Below are 21,148 nucleotides of genomic sequence, written 5' to 3' on the forward strand. Positions count from 1 at the left end.
GCTAAAATCTGGGATCTTTTTGATTTTAAACATATTAACCCTGCACTTAGCTATTATATTTCAACGTGAAAGTAAGTTTAACTAAACAATATTGATGGTTGGAAAACAACTTTTTAGATGCTTGTAGGCAGGTTTTTCTCAGTATTGTGATTTAATAATAAACTTTTTTTTTTGCTGGGGAAGCAATAAGTCACAGTTTACAGTCCTTGGTGTGAGTGAGGGTGATCCTCACACTCCCAAACACTGATGATTGCTGTACTAATATATTATGAAATAAATATATTTATTTATCTCCTATATGTAACATTGTATTAACCATTAATCCATAGAATGAAAAGCACAGTGTGACTTCTGGCAATAAAGGTTTCTGTTTAATAAAGTGTTGGAGCAACAACAAATTTTAAGCAATGTAAGGTTACAGAGCTTTGTAATCATTTCATGGTGTAAATTTTGGTTTTCTTCGTTATTGTCCGCATTTAGTAGGCGGAAGTCACTCATTGACTAGAGCTCGGTTTCTTTGGATGCTCAAATCATAAGGCTGAAAGAAAACCGGTGCGCTTTTAAAAGGTTTAACAAGTAACCCATGATTAAAGCGATTAGAGACAACGATGTCAGAGATTGTATTTTATAATTAAAGAACCCTTCATCTAACACAAATGACCGACATGTATTTTTTAAGCGCGCAACATGAATAATTTTAATGAAACGCTGTAAGAAAAAAAAACATTATTATTCACTAAACGTAGTTGATTAGCCACTACAGGTGCCCATTTTATAGTAACCCTGTTTCCAGAATATTTTCACCCCATCTGTTAGGATGACGCAACGGCTCTTATAGCCAGGGGCCCTGGATGTGTGATGAAGGGCAACTGTGGGATATTTTCCGTAAAGGGGGAGTTTTCAGGAGCGTTGAACCCTGATATCGCTAAACATTAAAGGTCTGAGTTGACGTACATAATGGGTAGTTTATAATGCAAAGCTCTCTCTTCTTGCGCTAGGCATTCACTTGGATTTGCTCTTCTTGATTGCTATTAATACTGAAAAGGTGACATATGTTAAACTCCACTGCAATTACCCCCATTTATCTAGCAGACCTTTCTGATAATATGCCCCTGGGTAAAAATCTATACGATCAACCTCCTACAGCACCAATATGGGGGGAAGGACCAACACCGTATGATCTTCAGGGCTAACTGCAATAATCTTTTTATAGCCTGCAGGAAATATAAATTAAATGTAAATATGGAATATCTTTTGATAACATTAACGCAAATTTAACAATATTTCAAATGTGGCAAGTACATTTCATTGAAACATGCAGGTGGGAGCAATATGATCTTAAATTAACTCTTCAAAAATTAGAGCCTTACCATGAAATTTAGAAAATAAAATGCCAAAATAGAAAAAAAGATTACATACAGTTCTATGGCCAGTAATGCCCACCAAAGAGTCACTATTTCGGGGTGATCCTGAGGGAGCAGCGTCAATCCAGGGGGTACCAATGAAGAGCTCAGGATCTGAAGATGTTATGATCCAAAAAAACAGGGGTCCGAAGTCGGGACCCTGAGCAACAGCGTCATGTTAGCCGGGCCAGAGTTCCATAGCCACGGCTGGGTAAACCCTGGTTCTAAAGATTGGTAATAAAACCAGGGTTTCCAAACAAGCTTGCTCTCCGTAACCACAACTGAGTATTGCCCACCACAAGCTTAATGTAACCTCAAAAGAGTGACGTGGTGGGACAAAGGGCGACGTTTTGACGCAGTACCCGGTTTGCCGGCTAGTTTATGTGAGTCTGGTTTCCCGTTCACCCTGTGCCCCCCAATGAGCACGGGGTTACTTAGACATTAAAAGGGACTGGGCAGGCAGGTACGGAGTCTCCCCAGGAATCCACCAGCCTTAGAGGGTTACCGTGACACTAACATCCTACCAAATTGCATGTAGGTCTGAGATGGTTGGGGGCTGTAAAGAATAACCGAGTGAAGGGTAATAGAAGAGGTAGCAACATCTCAGATGCGTCGACACTGCTATGAAGACAAACATTGGTGTTGCAAGGGAAGAAAAGAGGGGTCTATGCACTCCCCTACATATTGTGCCCCCCCCCAACTGAAAGGCCATCGGAAGCTGCACATCGCTGGAGGACCAGGGCCGGTGGGGAGATCATATATCTCTCTTTAACCAGAACAAAGGCCAGGGCAAGGAAGCAGACTGATCTACTATAACAGAAGCAGTGCAGGGCACAGGACAAGCTCTGCCAGATATATTCAGGATTGTACAGAACTAAATTTCCCCCAAAATGTAAAATATTAAAACATTGATCCCCAGATTAAGAAAGGAAGGAAACTGAGCAACAACAGTAACACAGGTAAGGCACAGGGCAGGCACCAGCAGGCACATCAACCATAAGACTGAATCCCCCTATTTAAGAAAGAGCCCGATCCCTGAGAATAAGGAAGGACATTGAGCCACAGCCTCAGAAGCAGGACAGGGCACCGGCAAGCTCTGCCAGACAGACACACTCAGATTATACAGGATTGTACAGTCAGTTTGCAATGTTAAAGAGAGAAAAATGGGGCTTGGATAGCGACTGAGTAGGACTCACAGGAAAGGAGCTCCAGTGATTATTAGCCATCTTGCTAATCTCCATCAAGAAATTAGAGAACAGTGCAAGAAAGACATCCAGATATTGCAAACTTTCTCAGGTGCGATATTGGCAACCTGGTTGAGAGAACTGGCCTCCTAGAGTGCAAAATAGAGAAATTTGCTAAAGTCCATAACTCCATAGCAGACACAAGCAGAATTGGAAGTGCTTTGCATAAAAATCATGGAGGCATTCCCGAAGAGATCACTCCAATGGGTGAGGACCCCTTCACAGTGGTCAGACTGAATTGTAACCATAGAATACCTAAGTAGTCAGAGATTACCTTTCCCGAGATGTCCTCACACACATCCGCTATTTTGACGTAAAAGACAAAATTATGCGAAGAGCAAGAATGAAGCTGACGCTACTGCAACAGTTCCAGCAGGTGATTTTGTTTACAGATCTCTCACAACTTACCTTGCAATGCAGGAGAAGCATGTACCTCCCAGCAGAGGCGTATCTACCGAAAATAGCGCATATGGCAAGCACTGAAATTGCGCCCCTGTCCAAATATCTAAAACCCATTTATTAGCCCCTGCTGCCCATATATATAAATATTAGACCCTGCTGGCGATAGCAGGTATAGATCAACACACAAACCCAGATCAATTGAAATTCACTTGTGATCTCAGCACTGAAGGTATATATCAAATAAACAGAATAAGACATACAAATCCTGTATTTGCAGGTATACAATAATAATATATGAAACGTAGCATCGCAGGTATAGATCAAATAAATACATGGAAACAGCATTGCAGGTATTAATCAACTGAATAAGACATATTAACCCTGTATTTGCAGGTATACATAAATAATGTATGGAAACAGCATAGCAGATATGGATCTACAGAATAACACAAAAACCCAGCTTTACAGGTATAGATCAATTGAAATTCACATAAAAACACAGCAATAAAAGGTATATTTAAAACCCCCTAAATTACAGGCATAGATCACAGGTTGCACACCCCAAAGCCAGCCCTGGCGTCCACACTGCCTACATAGAACCTGACCAGCACCCAAATTAAACACACATAAGATTTGTCATCTTTGTCCCCAAATAGCCCAGCACAAGTCAACTTTGTCCCCAAACAGTCCGGCCTGTGCCATCTTTGTCCCATATACACCCTGCCTGTGCCATCTTGGTCCCCAAGGCTCAAGCCTCCTGCTAGTGCCATCTTTGCCCTTCCACAATTATACATCTATGATACACACAAACACTTTTACAGTCACTCACTAATTCACACTTTCATTCAGACAACTCATCCACACATTAACTCATGCTCTCCCTCATTCAGACAATTCATCCACACATTAACTCATGCTCTCCCTCATTCAGACAATTCATCCACACATTAACTCATGCTCTCCCTCATTCAGACAATACATTCACATATTATCTCATGCTCTCCCTCATTCACTCATGCACACATTAATCCACTCTTTACTTATATCACTTTCTACCCGCTCTCCCTCCCTTATCACTCCCTTACCCCTCTCCCTCCCTTATCACTCTCTAACCCCTCTCCCTCCCTTATGACTCTCTAACCCCTCTCCCTCCCTTATGACTCTGCCTCCCAGTGTTCTTCATCTTCTATCTTCTCTCGTTTATCTTCTCTTTTATTTTTTTATCTTCTATCTTCATCTGCATCTGCATCTCGGCAGACATAACTTTGTGCAAACTTTTGTCACTGAAAGCACTGCAATTTTGGCGGATGATCGCCTTAGGGCAAAATGGTGCGAAAACGTGGTAGGAAAAATACAAAAAAAACACAAAACATGATTACTATACGCTATCAGTCAATGTGCTTGTAATTAAAATCGATACTTATGGGTAAACTAAAGAAATATAATAAATATAAAGTATAACGTTTCATGTCACTACACTAATACAGATTATTGATGTTGACCAGCCGCTTGTCATTGACGACTATCAATTACTATCAAAAAAATATTTCTGCTTTCCATTCAAGAATTCCTTCTCGGACCTCTTTCACATGATATTTAATATCAATTCCATGATTACATTCATAATATAATGGTAACATTTTGATGTCACTATCAAATATCTTACAAAGTTTCCAAAATAATTTCATTATGATGTCAAAATGATAATGCAATGAAACCATTATGAAGTCACAATCAAAACATCACATTATAATGTCATAATAACAATAAAATAATGCATATATAATATTACAATCATAATATATTGTTACGATGTCATAATTATAATACCACTATGATGTCACAAATCAAAATATCTTATTATCGCGTCACAATGATAAGGCAATCGTACCATTATAATGCCACAAACCAAATATCTTATTATGATGCTATAATGATAATAAAATGACACTATCATGATGTCACAATCAAAAGATCTCATAAACCAGGTATGTCCAAACTTTTTTCGAAGAGTGACATTCTTTGAACCATTCAAATTAAATGCAAATTAACTATTTTATGCAAAGTTTATTGAAAACGGCATACTCTTCATTTTGTGACTTGGATGACAAATCTAAACAGGTGTTAAATCACTCTGCCTTTAATATAAAAAAAACAGATCTATATCTGGGCAACTTATCTGTGGGGCCTTATCAGTCCGGAACGCGGCCGCAATTGGACCTCGGGCCGGACTTTGGACATGTCTGTCATAAACATCACAATGAAAAGATTTTACAAAGTTTCCAAGATAATGTTTTCAATTCCATTATGATGTCATAATGATAACACAATTATGTCATTATCATGTCACAATGATAATACAATGGTGCCATTATGATGCCACATTTGACAGATATTATGATGCCATAATTATAATAAGATTACACTATCATGATATCACAATCAAAAGAATTCATAAAGATTCTAAGATATATTTTTCAATTCCATTATCATGACGTCAATTACAGAAGATTACAGGTATACAGCTAAGGCAGTATAGGACATTTCATGAACTGAGAAAATTTGGAAGGGTATTGCCATGTAATACAGAGCAGCGGTTAGTTTAGGGAGATATGAGAAGATCATAAATGGAACACTACTATCAGAGAGCTGCAAGAATCCTGGCACTGTGGTCCCCACCTTATATTCTAGATTGTGCTTTTGGGCCATCTGGTGGCCTTTCTTATTATTGCGGTTTCACATTAACAGGCTTTATAGAACCTGTTCTGATAAAGCTGCTTTGTAGTTGCCCAGAAAAAGACAATAAAATGACAATTTTTGAAAAGGCATATTTTTGAAGGCATTAAAGGGTTGAAGGCTCAGAGAGCCGAACGGAGGAGGTTAAACTAAAATCTGTAGTTACATTTTATGCAAGTTCTTAATATAGTGTATGAGATACTTTTGCCATAAATTAAACAAAATTTGTGTTTGCGCTTTGCAACAAGTTCACAGAAACAGATAATTAGTGCAATGTATGTAACTCTCTAAACAAACATTCCATGGATCTCAAATAATTAATAGAACCATACATTTTGTATATACCATATGGGCTTGAATATAGACTGCACCCTAAAAGTTGTGCCACTTCCAATTGTAAGTGCATCCAGACCTTTTTAGATCACTTTTTACTGAAGATATTGCACCATTGTGGCCCGCTTGTGAATGGATCTTACACCATATTAAATACTATTTCAGTTCAACAATTATTATTATTTTCTATTTTCTCCTTTTATACATGCGCTCCACGGTTCTTTGTAAGAGTCAATTATTTTCTGTTCGTCAGTCAGGTTACTAAGTGTAGGCAAGAATCATGTCTCATCGAGGAGGTATTTATACTTAGAAAAATAAGAAAATCAACAAAAACTCATTTTGGCTAGGAGTTTCCAAATGTTGGGACACAACTGTTTTTCTTTTTATGTTAAGGAGTCTATTTTATATTGACTTCAGTTGATTTTACTACATGTCAGCTGGTGCTTAGTAGCACTCCCGTTATTATCAACTGATGTTTTGCTAGTATAGATGTAATTAGCTGTAATTCTGCGTGATTTCAATGGATGCGCTACTACGCATGTATATAAGTGTACATGCTAATGTTTCCTGGCTTCAGTAAAAGCTGCACAATTTTGTGGGTGTAAATTCATCACACTCATCTATTTATTCTCTTTTTAATATATGAAATTCATTCATTCACACACACAACGATGTTGGTGAACGTAAACACTCTGTTCACTTGTCACACGTCCGTTTTAAGTGCTATGACCTTATACACACTGCCACTGATATACTAAGTAAATATGCCTCAACTATTAGAACAACATAGTCTGGCAGTTACATATGCATTTTGGTGCCATTTTATACCTTTGCTGAAGCAATCCTGGTTTTAATGTATTTATTTTACGTGTTTTCACAGAAGATAGGTCATAGATTTTAGTTACCCTATATTTTTCAGAATGTGGTTTTATAGAAAAGTTCTAGCAGGGCAGGCTATTGGATTTAGTGGACGTTATCCAGCACGGACATCCTTACAGAGCCAATAAATTATTACAATATAGTCTAAAGTTTCTGGTAGCATGCGACCATTTCCAGCACTGTATGCAAAACTTAAATTACCAAAGGTGAGCCAAATGCTTGTAAAATATGAGGTTTATATCGCTTCCCTCACAACTTCTACTTTTAAGGTTACACTCAACAAGTCACTACTGTACTAGTATTGTCATCAACATAGAAACATAATATCTTGTACAAACTAACTGGAAACAATAACTAGTAAACTAACTTCTAGTAAATTATCTTTACAAGTTCAACAAGCACCAAACTGGTCCTATCCAACTCACAGTATTTATATCAAACAGCTCGATTTAGAAAGCAACAAATGAAGAAAACACGAACACCATGGCCTAGGGTAATTGTTCAGTATACAGAAAACAGCCTATTTTTCTATGTGGTCGTTGTTCCCTTACAAGTACTCCATTGCTGGTAAGTAACTATATAAACAAATTTCTGTTTAGACCAGAGACAATAGCGCCCCACACCAAAGAAACAGATGAATTCAAGTTACAAGTTTTTGTTCTATAGCTACTTAAACCCCTTCAGTCACCTATGGACGTACCGGTACGTCTAAAAAACGCATCCCAAGAATCCCCTATGGACGTACTGGTACGTCCTGCCCTTCTTGCAGCGGCAGGGACACATATAAAAAATAAAAAAAACATGGGGTATTTCTAAACTCAGGACAAATAGAATCTGTTTCGAAGTTTTTTCATTAGCTTTTGTAGACAAGTAAAAAGTTTTCAAACAAAAGTGAGAAAACGTGTTTTCTTTTTCAATATATTTTATTATTGTTTATAGGAAATTAGATGATATGATAAAAAAAATGTATCTGAAGAAAGCCCTTCTAACGTGTGGGCTAAACACAAGCACTGCAAAAATTTTAAAACTGGTCCTTAAGTGGTTAAGAGCTTAGTGAATAGATCACAATGAGACGACTCATCAGGACTACATAATTTTAGGTTGATATTAGGAGCCACACGCATTAATTAAACAGCTCCAAAATCTGTAGTGATTAGTAAAAGAAATGGCAATAAAAAAAGACAAACAAAGAATCTCTACCGTGGCTCCCGTGTTGCTGATATTTTCCCAACAATGCAATGCATATTAAACGTGAAATAGGGAGGGTTGTGTTTGTATGGATCACTTAAACAAGGAATTACCATTAGCAGTTTTGTCCGGTAGACATGAGGAAGAAACGCATAGAACTGTGTATAGCAAGGAAAACGATTTATATAAGTACATATTATTATTATTTCCCTCTGCACATGAAAGGGGAAGCAAAGCAGTGGCGTCGGCAGGGGGGGGCAGAGGGGGCCATGGCCCCCCCTACATCATGCTGTGCCCCCCCGTGTGCCCCCCCAATTGAAATGCCGTCTTTTTTCTTTTTTTTTTTTGTAATAGACGCGGAGGAGAGAGAGAGGCACCGAACGGTCGCCGAGGAATACGTTTTCAGAAACCGTTCGGCGCCTCTCACTCTTCTCCGCGAGGCCTCTGCCTTGGTCGCAGTGCCGGCATTTCAAGTTGAGCGCCGGTATATGATGCCATATCCGGCGCTCAACAGTGAAGCCGCGCACACTGCGGCAGAACCAGGGAGACAGGGACTTCGCGATCGCACCGCTGTACTTCTACAAGCCCAAGGTAAGTGAACTTCGAAGGGGGGAGAGGGTAGAAAGTTAGGAGGGGGTTAGAGAGTGAGAAGAGGTAGAATTGGAGGGAGAGGGGATAGATAGGATTGATTGGGAGGGAGAGGGGAGAGATAGGATTGATTGGGAGGGAGAGGGGAGAGATAGGATTGATTGGGAGGGAGAGGGGGTAGATAGGATTGATTGGGAGGGAGAGGGGGTAGATAGGATAGATTGGGAAGGAGAGGGGGTAGATAGGATAGATTGGGAAGGAGAGGGGGTATATAGGGAGGGAGAGGGGGTAGATAGGATAGATAGGGAGGGAGAGGGGGTAGATAGGGAGGGAGGGAGAGGCGGTAGGGAGGGAGGGAGAGGCGGTAGGGAGGGAGGGAGAGGGATTAGGGAGGGAGGGAGGGAGAGGGGTTAGATAGGGTAGATAGCGAGGGAGAGGGGGTAAATAGGGAGGGAGAGGGGGTAGATAGGAGGGTGGCAAGAATATTGAAATAAAGAGTCAGAATGAGAGAGAGAATGAATGGATTAATGTGTGGATGCATTAATGAATATGTGTAAATAATTTGTGTGAAAGAATAAATGATTGTGTGAATTAGTGAGTGACTGTAAAGGTGTTTGTGTGAATCATAGGTGTATTATTGATTTGTCAAAAAAGCAAAGATTGTATAAGCAGGGTGTTTAAGCACTGGGGACAAAGATGGCACAGATAGTGTGTTTATGGGACAAACATGGCGTACGTTCAGCTGTTTGGGGACAATGTTGACTCATGCTGGGCTGTTTGGCGACAAAGATGGCATGTCCTATGTACGTGTAATTTGGGTGCTGGTCAGGTTCTATGTGTGCAATGTGGACGCCAGGGTTGGCTTTGGGGTGTGTGACCAGTGATCTATGCCTGTAATTTAGGGGGGTTTATCTATACCTTTTAATGCAGAGTCCATATGTAATTTCCAATTGATATATACCTGCAAAGCTGGGTTTTGTGTTATTCTGTTGATCTGTATCGGCTATATTTCCATACATTATTTATGTTTACCTGCAAATATAGGATTTGTATGTCTTATTCAGTTGATCAATACCTGGAGTGCTGTTTCCATGTGTTGTTTATTTGATCTATACCTTCAGTGCTGAGTTTACATGTGATTTCCAGTTGATATATACCTGCAATGCTGGGTTTGTGTGTTCTGTTGGTTTATACCTGCAATGCTATTTTTCCATACATTATTTATGTACCCCTGCAAATACAAGTTGTTTTTTTATCTCATTCAGTGGCATGTGCTGTTTCCATGTGTTGTTTATTTGATCTATACCTGAACTACAGGGTGTAAGTAAAAGAGCGGTATGGTTTAGTGAATGAGGGGACAAAGGGACTCTGGGGATGATTACAGGGGAGAGGACCTCTCAATGTCACGGTGCAGTCAGAAGTACTGACTCTCACGGTCTTCCTCAGATCTGCAGTCAGTGTGGCAAATATATATTTTTTGGTGTAGTAGCGGAGGGAGTGATTGCATGCAAGGAAGCGTTGAGCGGGGCCCAAGGAAATGCTTGGGTAGGGTCCAATTTTTTCACTATAAAATATATTGGCAGCAGGTTCTAATATTTATTTATATATTGACAGCAGTGTTTAATATTTATATATATTGGCAGCAGCGTCTAATAATAATATATATAGGAAGCAGGGTGTAATATTTCTATATATCGTCAGCAGGGTCTAATATTTATATATATTGTCAGCAGGGGCTAATATTAAAGAATGAAAAATAACTGCCATATTTCAATCACGGTCTTTACTATTATGTAGTTAAAAATGCATGTCTAACGTGTGTATGTATATATATATATATATATATATATATATATATATATATACCGTATTTTTCGCTCTATAAGACGCACCTGCTGATAAGACGCACCTAGATTTTAGAGGAGAAAAAAAAGGAAAAAATATTTTGAGCTAAAAAATGGGCTATAAAAAAAGGACATCATCCTCCCGTCATGCCTGCACAGAAAAAAGCTGGTCAGACATGATGGGAAGTGTAGTTGGACTACAAGCGCCGTACTGCGCATGCGCCGGCGCCATACGTGACACGGCGCTTGCGTCAAATCCCCCCGTCCTCTCCATCCAGTCCGCCCTTAGCCGTCGCAACGGACCAGAGAAGAGGAGAGGCGGCGACAGAGGCGGCGGTCTCCAGATGAAGACCTCCCCTGGACGGCGAAGCGAGACAGAGACTGTCCGGGACACTTTTGGTGAGTACCGTATTGGCTCGGATATAGGCCGCCCCCGTATATAGGCCGCACCCTAAAAGTTTGGTGCTTTTTTAAAGAAAAAGTTTTTTTCTTTAAAAAAGCACCAAAAAACATACTGCCACTCTGCCCCCCCGCCCCCCGAGATATGCTGCCACTGTCCTCCCTCCCCGAGATACGCTGCCACTGTCCTCCCTCCCCGAGATACGCTGCCACTGTCCTCCCTCCCCGAGATATGCTACCACTGTCCTCCCTCCCCGAGATACGCTGCCACTGTCCCCCTCTGCCCCCCCTCCCCAACTTACCGGAGCAGACTCCCGGGTGTCTTGCGGGGCCGGCGGGGGACATCTACGCAATACAACTTCCGGTGCGGCACATCCGGCACCGGAAGTTGTATTGCGTAGACGTCCCCCGCTGACCCCGCAAGACACCCGGGAGTCTGCTCCGGTAAGTCCGCGGGGGGTGCAGAGGTAAAACGCATCCGCACGATGCGCTTAGACAACCTCCCGTGCCGGCACCCCCCCCGTGGGAAGTGCTGGCAGGGGAGGCTGTCTGAGCGTATCGGGGAGTAGGATGCAGGTCCCCTGCACCGCTGCGGGGGATCTGTATCCTAACCCCGCTGCCTGCCCGGCGCCCGGGACTGCATGCCCTGGGCGTCGGGCGCTAGACCCCGAATATAGGCCGCACCCCCACTTTAAAGTCTTAAAGTGGGGGAAAAAAGTGCGGCCTATATTCGAGCCAATACGGTATATCGTTGCCCCCCCCCCCCCCCTGCCTGCATCTTCGCTCCATAAGACGCGGCTGATTTTTCATCCTACTTTGGGAGGAAAAAAACTGCGTCTTATGGAGCGAAAAATACGGTATATATATATATATATATATATATATATATATATATAGTGTATATGTGCCGTTTTATAATTGGCCCCTGGCCCCCATGTGCCCCCCCTAAATATGAAAGCTGGAGACGCCACTGAAGCAAAGCCATTCATAACATAACACGTCTTACATTAATAGGATTGAATTGTCTATTACGTGGTCTAGTAATACACTGCATCCAGGAGAAACCCTGAAAAAGTTCTTGAGCCAGGAGGCATTGCCTATGTAGACCAGAGGGCTGTGTGGCAGAGGCTTTGCTGGTTCAGGCAGGGAGTTTAACTTGGCATAAGATTCGGGATGGTCATTGTAACATGACTCAATCATGAAGCTGTGTTTTGGTTATCATTCTATGTTTTACATGTCTGGAGCTAGCCCTATCAGTAAATGTATCTTGGTACCTATATAGCTTACCCTCCTGCCTACACCCTGTATGCTATATTGAAAATTGGTCAGTCGCCCCCCCCCAACTTCATCAAGCAGCATGTCTCACAGTGCTACCTTTGCCCCAAAACAGCTTGTGAGTACCTCCTTTGCTCACAAGCAGTTTACCAGTGCCCTCAAACACCCTGCCTGTGCCTTCTTTTCTCCAGAATGTCAGTTCCCCAAACAGCTTATCTGTGCCATCTTTGCCCTCAAACAGACTTGTGGGCTGTCATCATTGCCAATGTTTTACTGCCCATAAAAAGCCCTGCTGTTTCCTCAATAAACAGTTTCTGTTTTTGTATCCTGATTGGTGTTTCATCTGTCTTGATGACTCAGCTCTTAGAAAGCAGACTTTGGAGTTTTTTTTTACTTTGTGAAACAGAGATAAATATTTTATTTGATTAATAATTTAAATTAACTGATTGTTTAATTGATTAATGCAATTTAAAATTAATTTTCTTCTATTACTTTTTACTTTATTTAATTATTTATAATTCACGGTGCAAGAGACCGTGACCTAGTTACTGATTCTATACACTTTTATACACTTTACAGAGGATTTTACCCCAATTTCTGTAAAGTTTATGACAATTATGTACTAATGCACATATGCACTTTAATTAACTTAATGTATTACCCCCTTAAATTTAACTCTTTAATATACCATTTTATTGTCTCATTAATGAAAGGGAAGTCATAACAGTTTGAGTTTATATTAGTTATGATGACAATATTAATATTTTTTAATATGATAATTCTAACTGTTACATAAGAATATTTAGGTTAGTAGTAAAAAAGTAACTTCAATCGCCCTTGTAACTCCTAGAAGAGAAATTCCTTCCGAGAGCAGATTAGGGAAAAATGACTATTTTTAAAGTTGCAGATAACCTGTCAAAAGGACAGAAACATATGGCAGATTTTCCTTTAATTTATTATGGTGCAAAAATGGGAGGTCTTTTTACAATAGCAAGTCAATCAGGATGTTATAAAGTGGTTTAAGGGTATCAGTTGTGCCATAATCATTTGAAGATTTTGCAGGTGAAAACAGGAATAATGTGAGTTTTTTTTAATTATCTTTTATAAATATTTAAACAATTTGATATATTATACAAAACATTTATTTCTGGGGTGAAAAATACAAAATATTCAGAAAAATGTTAATATCAATAGTCTGAAAATAAAAAGTCTATATAGATTGTTATTGTATTTACTTAATTTTATGTTCCATGTATACTTCTGTTTAGATTATATGTTTCAAAAATACAAATTAAATCTACCATTGAAATATGATATATAATATATATAGTATTTATAAAATCTTATTAAAGATACAGTGAGTTTTAAATCAGCACCACAGAACCATTGATTCTGCATTTAAAGGGGACATTATATTTTGGTTGGGGATTCTAGTGATTGGAAAACTTTGGCGCAGGCAACATAATGGGAAATTAAAATACGAAATCATCATCGTTGTAATCTTAATTAAAACCTAAAGAACTACCCATTATTCTTTATATATATCAATTATTTTCATTTCTATTCAATTCTTTTGGAACATTTTCAATAACCACCACACTTTTTAGTTTTAATAGACTCATGTGTCATTATTATCGGGGCGTATGAATGTTTAAAATTCATTTTCTAATTCTAAGAGATTTTTTTCCTTCCCTGACAAAACCTGTCTGCCTATAATTGAGTCTGGCCAGTGATGGTTTCCCGCTGTCCCTTAAGCTGTGAACAGTAATTTCCACTCACAGATAATAACAAATATTGTAGCTAGATTTCATATTTCAATAGGAAGTGAAAACAGGGATCTTGATTGTTCATTGTAGACTAGTTTCTTAAAGTGAGAGTTATTTAAAAATATCTGGCAAAAAAAAATAATGGTGGTACTTTGGGTCTTTTAGTGCTAAAATCGGAGATGTTTAGATCCGCTTTGGTAATCCTTCTGCAGCTCACACTATATGGACACTCAGCAGGTAAGAGGATGTTTTCTTATCTGGGATTAAAAACCATTTGATTTTTCCAACCTGAGAATAGCGACATGGGTGGGATGACTTTTTCCTAATAGCAAATGTATAGAATCCATATGACCATGTAGCCACTTGCAGTGGTCCTCTTAATATTCCTGATTACTACACCTTTACTTGTACATGTATAGGATAAAGTCCCCGTTTCATTAGTCTATTGTAAAAACGCTCACCTGGCACCAGGACATTGTATGTATCTCGGAAATCACAACAGCCTTGAGGTCCGGGGTCAATCTCGGTCTACAACCGATCCATAACAGAACCTGTCTATAGGTCATGAGTATAGTATAGTAGGTATCCCTCTCTGAATACAGAAAAAAATATATTCAAAAGATATTCAAAACTGAGTTAATTTTCACAAAGACCTTTAATTCTAAACTCTCATGCTAAGGGTCTTGCTCTGCCATATTTATGTAAGCTATAAAATACAAAAATGAACAAATTAACATTCCTACCCAAAATGTATAGGCATGTTTGATATATCTTTTTTTTCAGAGGTGTCCAACTGTCTCTTTTCTTGCTACAGATGATTGGTGTTACACAGATACAGTATGTGGTATGTGATTTCTATTGTGTTCTTAACCATTTTTACACACAACTCTGTGCTGAAACATCTTGAATCATTCATTTCTCAACCTCAATATAGAACTGCAAATATACCAATTTATTTCCAACCTTTACAAAAGAAAAAAAAAGGATTTGAACTGAAATCTTGTCTATAAACCTTATTTAAAAAAAGCATATTGTTTCTAAATCTGTATTCCTGAGTACAGACCATTATAAAATTGATATAAAAAGAAAATGAGTGCGTCAGGAAACGAAGCTCCAGGGAAACTGGCCCTGGGGTAAGCCCTCCAAAGTAAATCTTGCAGGGTCATAAAAGCGCTCGAGAAGAGCGATCACGCTTTGTGGGGCTGATCTATAGGGAGAGCCACTTTAGGATGGCCTTAAAACTCAGGGAGATAACACTTAGCTTATCAGTCCCCAGGAAAGCAGTCATGATACGTCTTCCAAAGGGTTAACATTTTTTATTTGTTTATTCTACACACAAACACAAAATCAGTAGCATAGGTAAAACAACTAATCAGAGAGTGATTGGATTACAATCCTGTCATTCAAAATGATGCTACAGTGTCTAGTACAACGTAACAAAGAAAAAGGTGACAAATTAAATTGGCCAACTTTAGCATCCTGATTACTCAATAGCATTAGCACACAGCTGACTTAATCCTTACCTAAAGCTCACAGAGACTCACTAACATATACACATATTCCATGTTGTACTGACCACAAGGTCATCATGTGCCTACATTTTGCAGCAGAATGTATTTCTAGGAAGTCCAGGGAAATGAGTTGTCACATGTCTTGTATTCTACCTATCAGGACCTTCTACCTGGTATCATCATTATGCATACTGCGATAAAACATCACAGTCACCCATCAACATTGACACATCCGAAGCAGTTCCTGACTCCAGTCTGGGTGCTATCCAAATCAACGGAGCTATAGGATATTCTGACGCTAGGATAACCAATAATGGGCACTCAGGTATGGGTCTTCACTACAGCTAAACTGACATAGCTTTATGGTGACCAGTCCTCTTTCGGGAAAAAAAACAACAAAACACTGCTCATCACGGATGGGAAAAGCAGTGTGATTTAAGATATAGTGTTCTTAATTTTCCCATTAGTTGGGTTGAGATTGGCATGAACATCACCAATTGTAACTCCCAAGCCACTGACTGATTTCAGTTGGTATTATTGCAAAAACATTTTATACTGATTATTCTATATATTATTTTAGAAGCTGCATCTCGTTGAAGGAGCAGAATGATAATTTTGTTAGGGATCTAGCAATCACTTAGGGTAAAAGGGGGCTGGAGCTCAAGCATTCTACAAGAGTCCACAGCAGCTGCAGCAGCTAAGGTGGGGGCATGAAAGCATGAGATGGAGGGGTTTACAATGGCGTGAGGAGCTTATGAATGGCCTTCTCTGGAGCTCCATCAAGCTTAAAGAAAGCCCCGCAATTGATATGTCATGAAAACAGCAGTCCTTTATACATACATGGTGTTCCAAAACCAGGGGTACATTTAGCAGGCAACTAAGTTCGTGATGGGAATTATGCTTGGAAACTGCACTCAATGAATATGGTCTTAAATTATTGATTTTGTTGTATCCCTACAGTCGAAGTGACTCTGAACAAAGAATATACATTAAGTGGTGCAGGTCTTGGCAATCCATACAAGTTGGCTGGATTTCACATACATTTTGGTGATCTAAATTCTGATGAAATAGGCTCAGAACATCTCATCAACGGAAAAGGCTACCCACTGGAGGTCAGCAAATCCTTACACCTAACAAACCTTATACTAAACCGGTGATCTCCAGATTAAACTAAGGTCCAAAATCTTGATAGAGTTCTTGTGAGAGTATAAACTAAAGATTAGATGGGGGCTGGGGGACCAGCTTTCATCTAGTTTAATATAATATTTATAATGATGCTCCTCTGTCACCGTCATTACTCCGATGGACTTTTTAAAATTTCTGTGATACTGGGTAAATTCAGTCCTGCATCAAAGGGCTACATATGCAATATGGTGCCCACGGAAGCCATATGCCTTAATACAGCTGCTGCTCTTGTGCTGTCTCCTTCCTTACTCTATGGGATTATTGTAATACTGGGGAAACTTCAATCCTGCACCAAGGGGCTGGATGCGCCTATCATCTGCCAATACCTGCCAAGGCCCATTGCTCTACCACTACTGCTGCTGCTCCTCCATATGGGGGAAATTCAGTCCTAGTAGCCGAAGGTGCCTGTCTGCCATCCGAACCGAACAGTCAGGAAACTAAATGTGTTGACCGAAAACAAACATGCCAACAACAGACGCTTTGGCACATAGTAAGTCAGAGCAGGTCACTGTGTGTGTGATGTACCGCTTCGTGTTGTTGTTACTCCTAGACATTTCCACTTCACAATAACACCTTTTAAAGTGGTCTGGAGCAAATCTAGTAGGGCAGAAATTTCACAAACAAGTTTTTGGTAAAGTTTTTGTATTCTGAACATTTTAGTTGTTAAACATGTGCTTTTCAGGTTCACTTTGTGTTTTATAACCTACAATATGAAGACTTAACAGAAGCCAAAACAAAGCCCAACGGTCTGGCAGTAGTCGGTGTACTTTTTCAAGTAAGCTCTTTAGATATCTATTCACGCACAGTCTAATAATCAAATAAAAAGGTTTTGTTTTTTAATTAAAAAAAAATGAGGAATTAAAAAACCCTAAAATATAATCCTCATTGCAATTTTAAATTCTTTAGTTTATTTTACATTAGCAGATAAGTTTTTACTTGTTAGAGTAAATCATACAAATAACCAGAGCTGAGTGAATTTGATGTGATACTGTGCTCTGGTGCAACTTAGGTATACCTTTTGAACCATAAAATTACTGCTGGTTTCAATCATAGTTTTTGTTAATTACATAAAATTTGGAGTAAATTAGTAATTATGTTGATTAAATTTAATAAGCAAAGAAATATTCTACACGATAGTTTGCTGTAACATTTATAAGAATATCTAGCCGTATTAGCCCAGAAGGAAGTAGAACTTTTAGTTCATACCTATTTGGGACAACATGATTATATAGAAATAAGCTTTCTTTGTAACTGAAGATGGTCCTGAAATCAGATGTAATTTAAAATTGTTGCCCTTGTCCATGGATAAAATCCAGTAGGTGAAATCATTGGTGCCATCTTCGGGATTCAGGGACCGATGACGCAACATTGACCAGTCCATTTACTGGACATTCTCCCTGTCACCCTACATTCAAATTACATTGTGCTGCCATTCCAGAAAATGTGCAAATATTATTTAAAAATCTTCCTCTTCTATAATCAGTATCCCACCAAATTGGAGATTAAAAGGAAAAAGAACAGGTTGGTTTGTTAGTAGGCACAACTACCAAATAAACATCTGAACATGTTGCATGGGGCACTCATTTTCAGTGTTTCCAGGAGATGGAAGAGTCCAGTTCTGCTTTGATTATATATATATATATATATATATATATATATATATATATATAATTTCATTTATATATACATGCATTTTACATTTTATTTGCAGATTAACACCGCTAATGAAGCTTTAAATGAATTTATCCAGCAACTTCCTCTAGTTGCCTACAAAGGTACAATGGGGTTGAGTAATGTTGTATTACATTTATGTTGACTTTTTTACCATAAGAATATACATTCTTCTAATCTTAGTAGTTTTAGAAGGTAGAAATGTCAGAGAAATTGGCATCATTGAATTTAAAAAGGGGGCCAATGTACAATGTGAAACTCATTTTATCTTTAAACCACGAGAACAACGTTGTATTCCCAGGATTTACAAGTAATTTTTTAGTTACTGCACCTCTTTAGTTGAAACTAGGAGGAAAGGGGAAATAAAATGAGAACAAAAAAATCAATAAACTTTTGTGATAGATCTTCCATAACATGCTTGGTTACATTCTAAAAGTTATTACTTATCACCGTACCTGGGATTTTTTCACACCCCAATAGGTATGCCGTTGATAAGGGGTTGAGTTAGCGACGCATAGGGCCATGACTAACCCTACGGAGACTTTAAAGGCCAAGGAGTGGACAGAACCCATCTGCCCTGCCTGGATATTGGAGGTAGCCCTGGTATCAGCATTACAGATTAGGCATGATTATCAAATAAAATTGTGATTTTTTTCAATTTATGAACAGGAATTTCAGCCATTTCAGAAGCTGATAATTATTTTCTAATATATATTTTTGTATACATTTACAGGTCAAGCAGTCACATCTTCTATAGATTTGGGTACATTTCTGCCCTCTAATTTGCAGAGTTATTATAAGTACCAAGGATCCCTTACCACTCCAACCTGCTCAGAGAATGTTACATGGTTGGTCCTGGACTCTATCCAGAATCTTTCTTGGTCACAGGTAATATATTGGGGGAAAAATGCACATTATTTGCAATTTTTGTTCTTTGTTTTTAGTAGCAAAGTATCCTAAATACTGCAAACATCCAAAATACTGCCCTTAGCCTATGTTACAAACTCTTACAGTTTTCAGTTTTATATCTAGTTATATATTTACGCAGCACATCCATGTGTCTATACACTAATCACATTTAATACAAGGCACAGAATGAACTATACTCACAGTAGTGCTTTTTTAAACAAATAAGCCGTTACAACTTACATTGTATTAAAAGATGTTTTAGTTGTTTACAAATTAATACAATTAAGCATTTATGTTTAACCCCTTAATGACAAAGCCCATACATGTACAGGCTCAAAATGCATTGTTTTCAATGGGTTTAGGGACCGCCCATTGTCCTTAAGGGGTTAATGAGACCATCTCAAACAGGATAGATGCCATCACTGATAAGACCAGTTTACTAGGTATCCCAGTATACTAATTATAAGGTGTGTGTGTATTGCCCTTATGCTGCATTTCAATCACCCGTCCGGAGACACACACACTCCTTGCTCACACTCCATTCAGTAGAGAAAACCATTTGAGATGGAGTAATCTGCCAAGTTTTGCAAAACTTTCCCTCTTTGCCTTTAGTTGCATCCTGACGTTCTGTTTTTGCCCTTCGTTATGGTGGCCCTCCAAACAAATATGTGTTTGCTGAAAGCATGACTGAAGTGCCAGTACACATGCATGTATAAAACAATAGAAGCATAATGCATTTAGATGTAATTTGTGCAGAATGCTCAGAGGGGAATAAATAAATAAATAAATAAATATATATAAATATGTATATATGTACACACATAAATAACACATTGTAAGCTTTGCAACACAATAATACTAGAAAAGACTAAAGACACTACAAAACACAAAAAAATAATTCCTTTTCCCCCCAGATATAAGGGTTGAGTGCATCAGGTTGCTGTAATCCATCTGTCCAAAAAATTGTTAATATTAACAAAAAAATCCTGTTTTCTTTGTTCACAGTATCAGTCGATTGTCACTTCTCTCTATTATAACACAGTGGATACAATAGACCCAGAACCAATGAAAAACAACTTTAGGCCCACACAGCCACTGAATGGAAGGACAGTTTACCATTCTGCATGAACACCTGTACCCGCATGAACACCGGGTTACCCATAACTATACAGGAATCAATAGAAGAATGTGTGAAATTACTACAATTTAACATTAGGCAGCAAAAAGTATGCAATCATGCAAAAAAAAAAAATCACTGTGCATGTCCAAGTTGTTGGTTAATAAAAAGTTAGAGAAAATGTAGAGGAAAACCCCAAATAAAGAAAAAGGACTACTTCAAAAGTCATTATACTGAAAAAGAGGCATTTCTTTTAAAGCTTGCAGGTGAAGTGAACATAACATTTTTTGGGGGGTTCAAAAGTTTAACCAAGATCGATCACTGCTCTAGCCTGTCATGAATAAATGTAATATATTCACACATTTATCCTTTCAAAGTCTACATTGTTTTTAAATGTCACATTGTCCCTATGAAAGATGGATTCTAAAGTTTGTGATAAACTTTTTTGGACCAACATTCAAAAGGTTAGATGTGGAGTCATAATAAAGTGTTCAAGTTGTCAGAGTTTAGTTCTTTGGAAAATCTATTTTAAATATTAATGGCGCCCTCAAGCTCTTAAAGTATGTTTTAATGTCTACTGGGACTTCCCTGAATGTTGTTGTCGCTTTCCTCTCTGAGCCGGATACTGGTAGGTAGCTGGAATGGTCCTTGAAGTAGGGTCGAAGCAAACCAAAAAGGTAAAGATGACAGAGATGTTT

At 38.7% G+C, this 21,148-nt stretch overlaps 1 protein-coding gene across 1 annotated transcript; it reads left to right on the plus strand.

Annotated features, from left to right (window-relative positions):
• Positions 1 to 14,236: 14,236 nt before the first annotated feature.
• On the plus strand, positions 14,237 to 20,461 carry LOC149284941 (carbonic anhydrase-like). Its single transcript, XM_089496063.1, has 7 exons — positions 14,237 to 14,294; positions 15,729 to 15,893; positions 16,529 to 16,680; positions 17,436 to 17,528; positions 18,465 to 18,528; positions 19,158 to 19,312; positions 20,339 to 20,461. The coding sequence occupies exons 1-7, from the start codon at positions 14,237 to 14,239 to the stop codon at positions 20,459 to 20,461; spliced, it is 810 nt and encodes a 269-aa protein (XP_089352189.1).
• The last annotated feature ends 687 nt before the right edge of the window (positions 20,462 to 21,148 follow it).

The sequence above is a fragment of the Sceloporus occidentalis genome, unplaced genomic scaffold (genome assembly GCF_023333645.1).
Source record: "Sceloporus occidentalis isolate IW3139 unplaced genomic scaffold, rSceOcc1.0.p SCAF_87, whole genome shotgun sequence".
Taxonomy (NCBI): Eukaryota; Metazoa; Chordata; class Lepidosauria; order Squamata; family Phrynosomatidae; genus Sceloporus; species Sceloporus occidentalis.

Excerpts from the sequence above, each read along its gene's own strand:
- LOC149284941 (XM_089496063.1), top strand. The coding sequence starts at position 14,237 with ATGTTTAGATCCGCTTTGGTAATCCTTCTGCAGCTCACACTATATGGA. Across the intron at positions 17,529-18,464 it reads TAGTCGGTGTACTTTTTCAA|ATTAACACCGCTAATGAAGC; the intron begins GTAAGCTCTTTA and ends TTTTATTTGCAG. Across the intron at positions 18,529-19,157 it reads TCCTCTAGTTGCCTACAAAG|GTCAAGCAGTCACATCTTCT; the intron begins GTACAATGGGGT and ends ATACATTTACAG.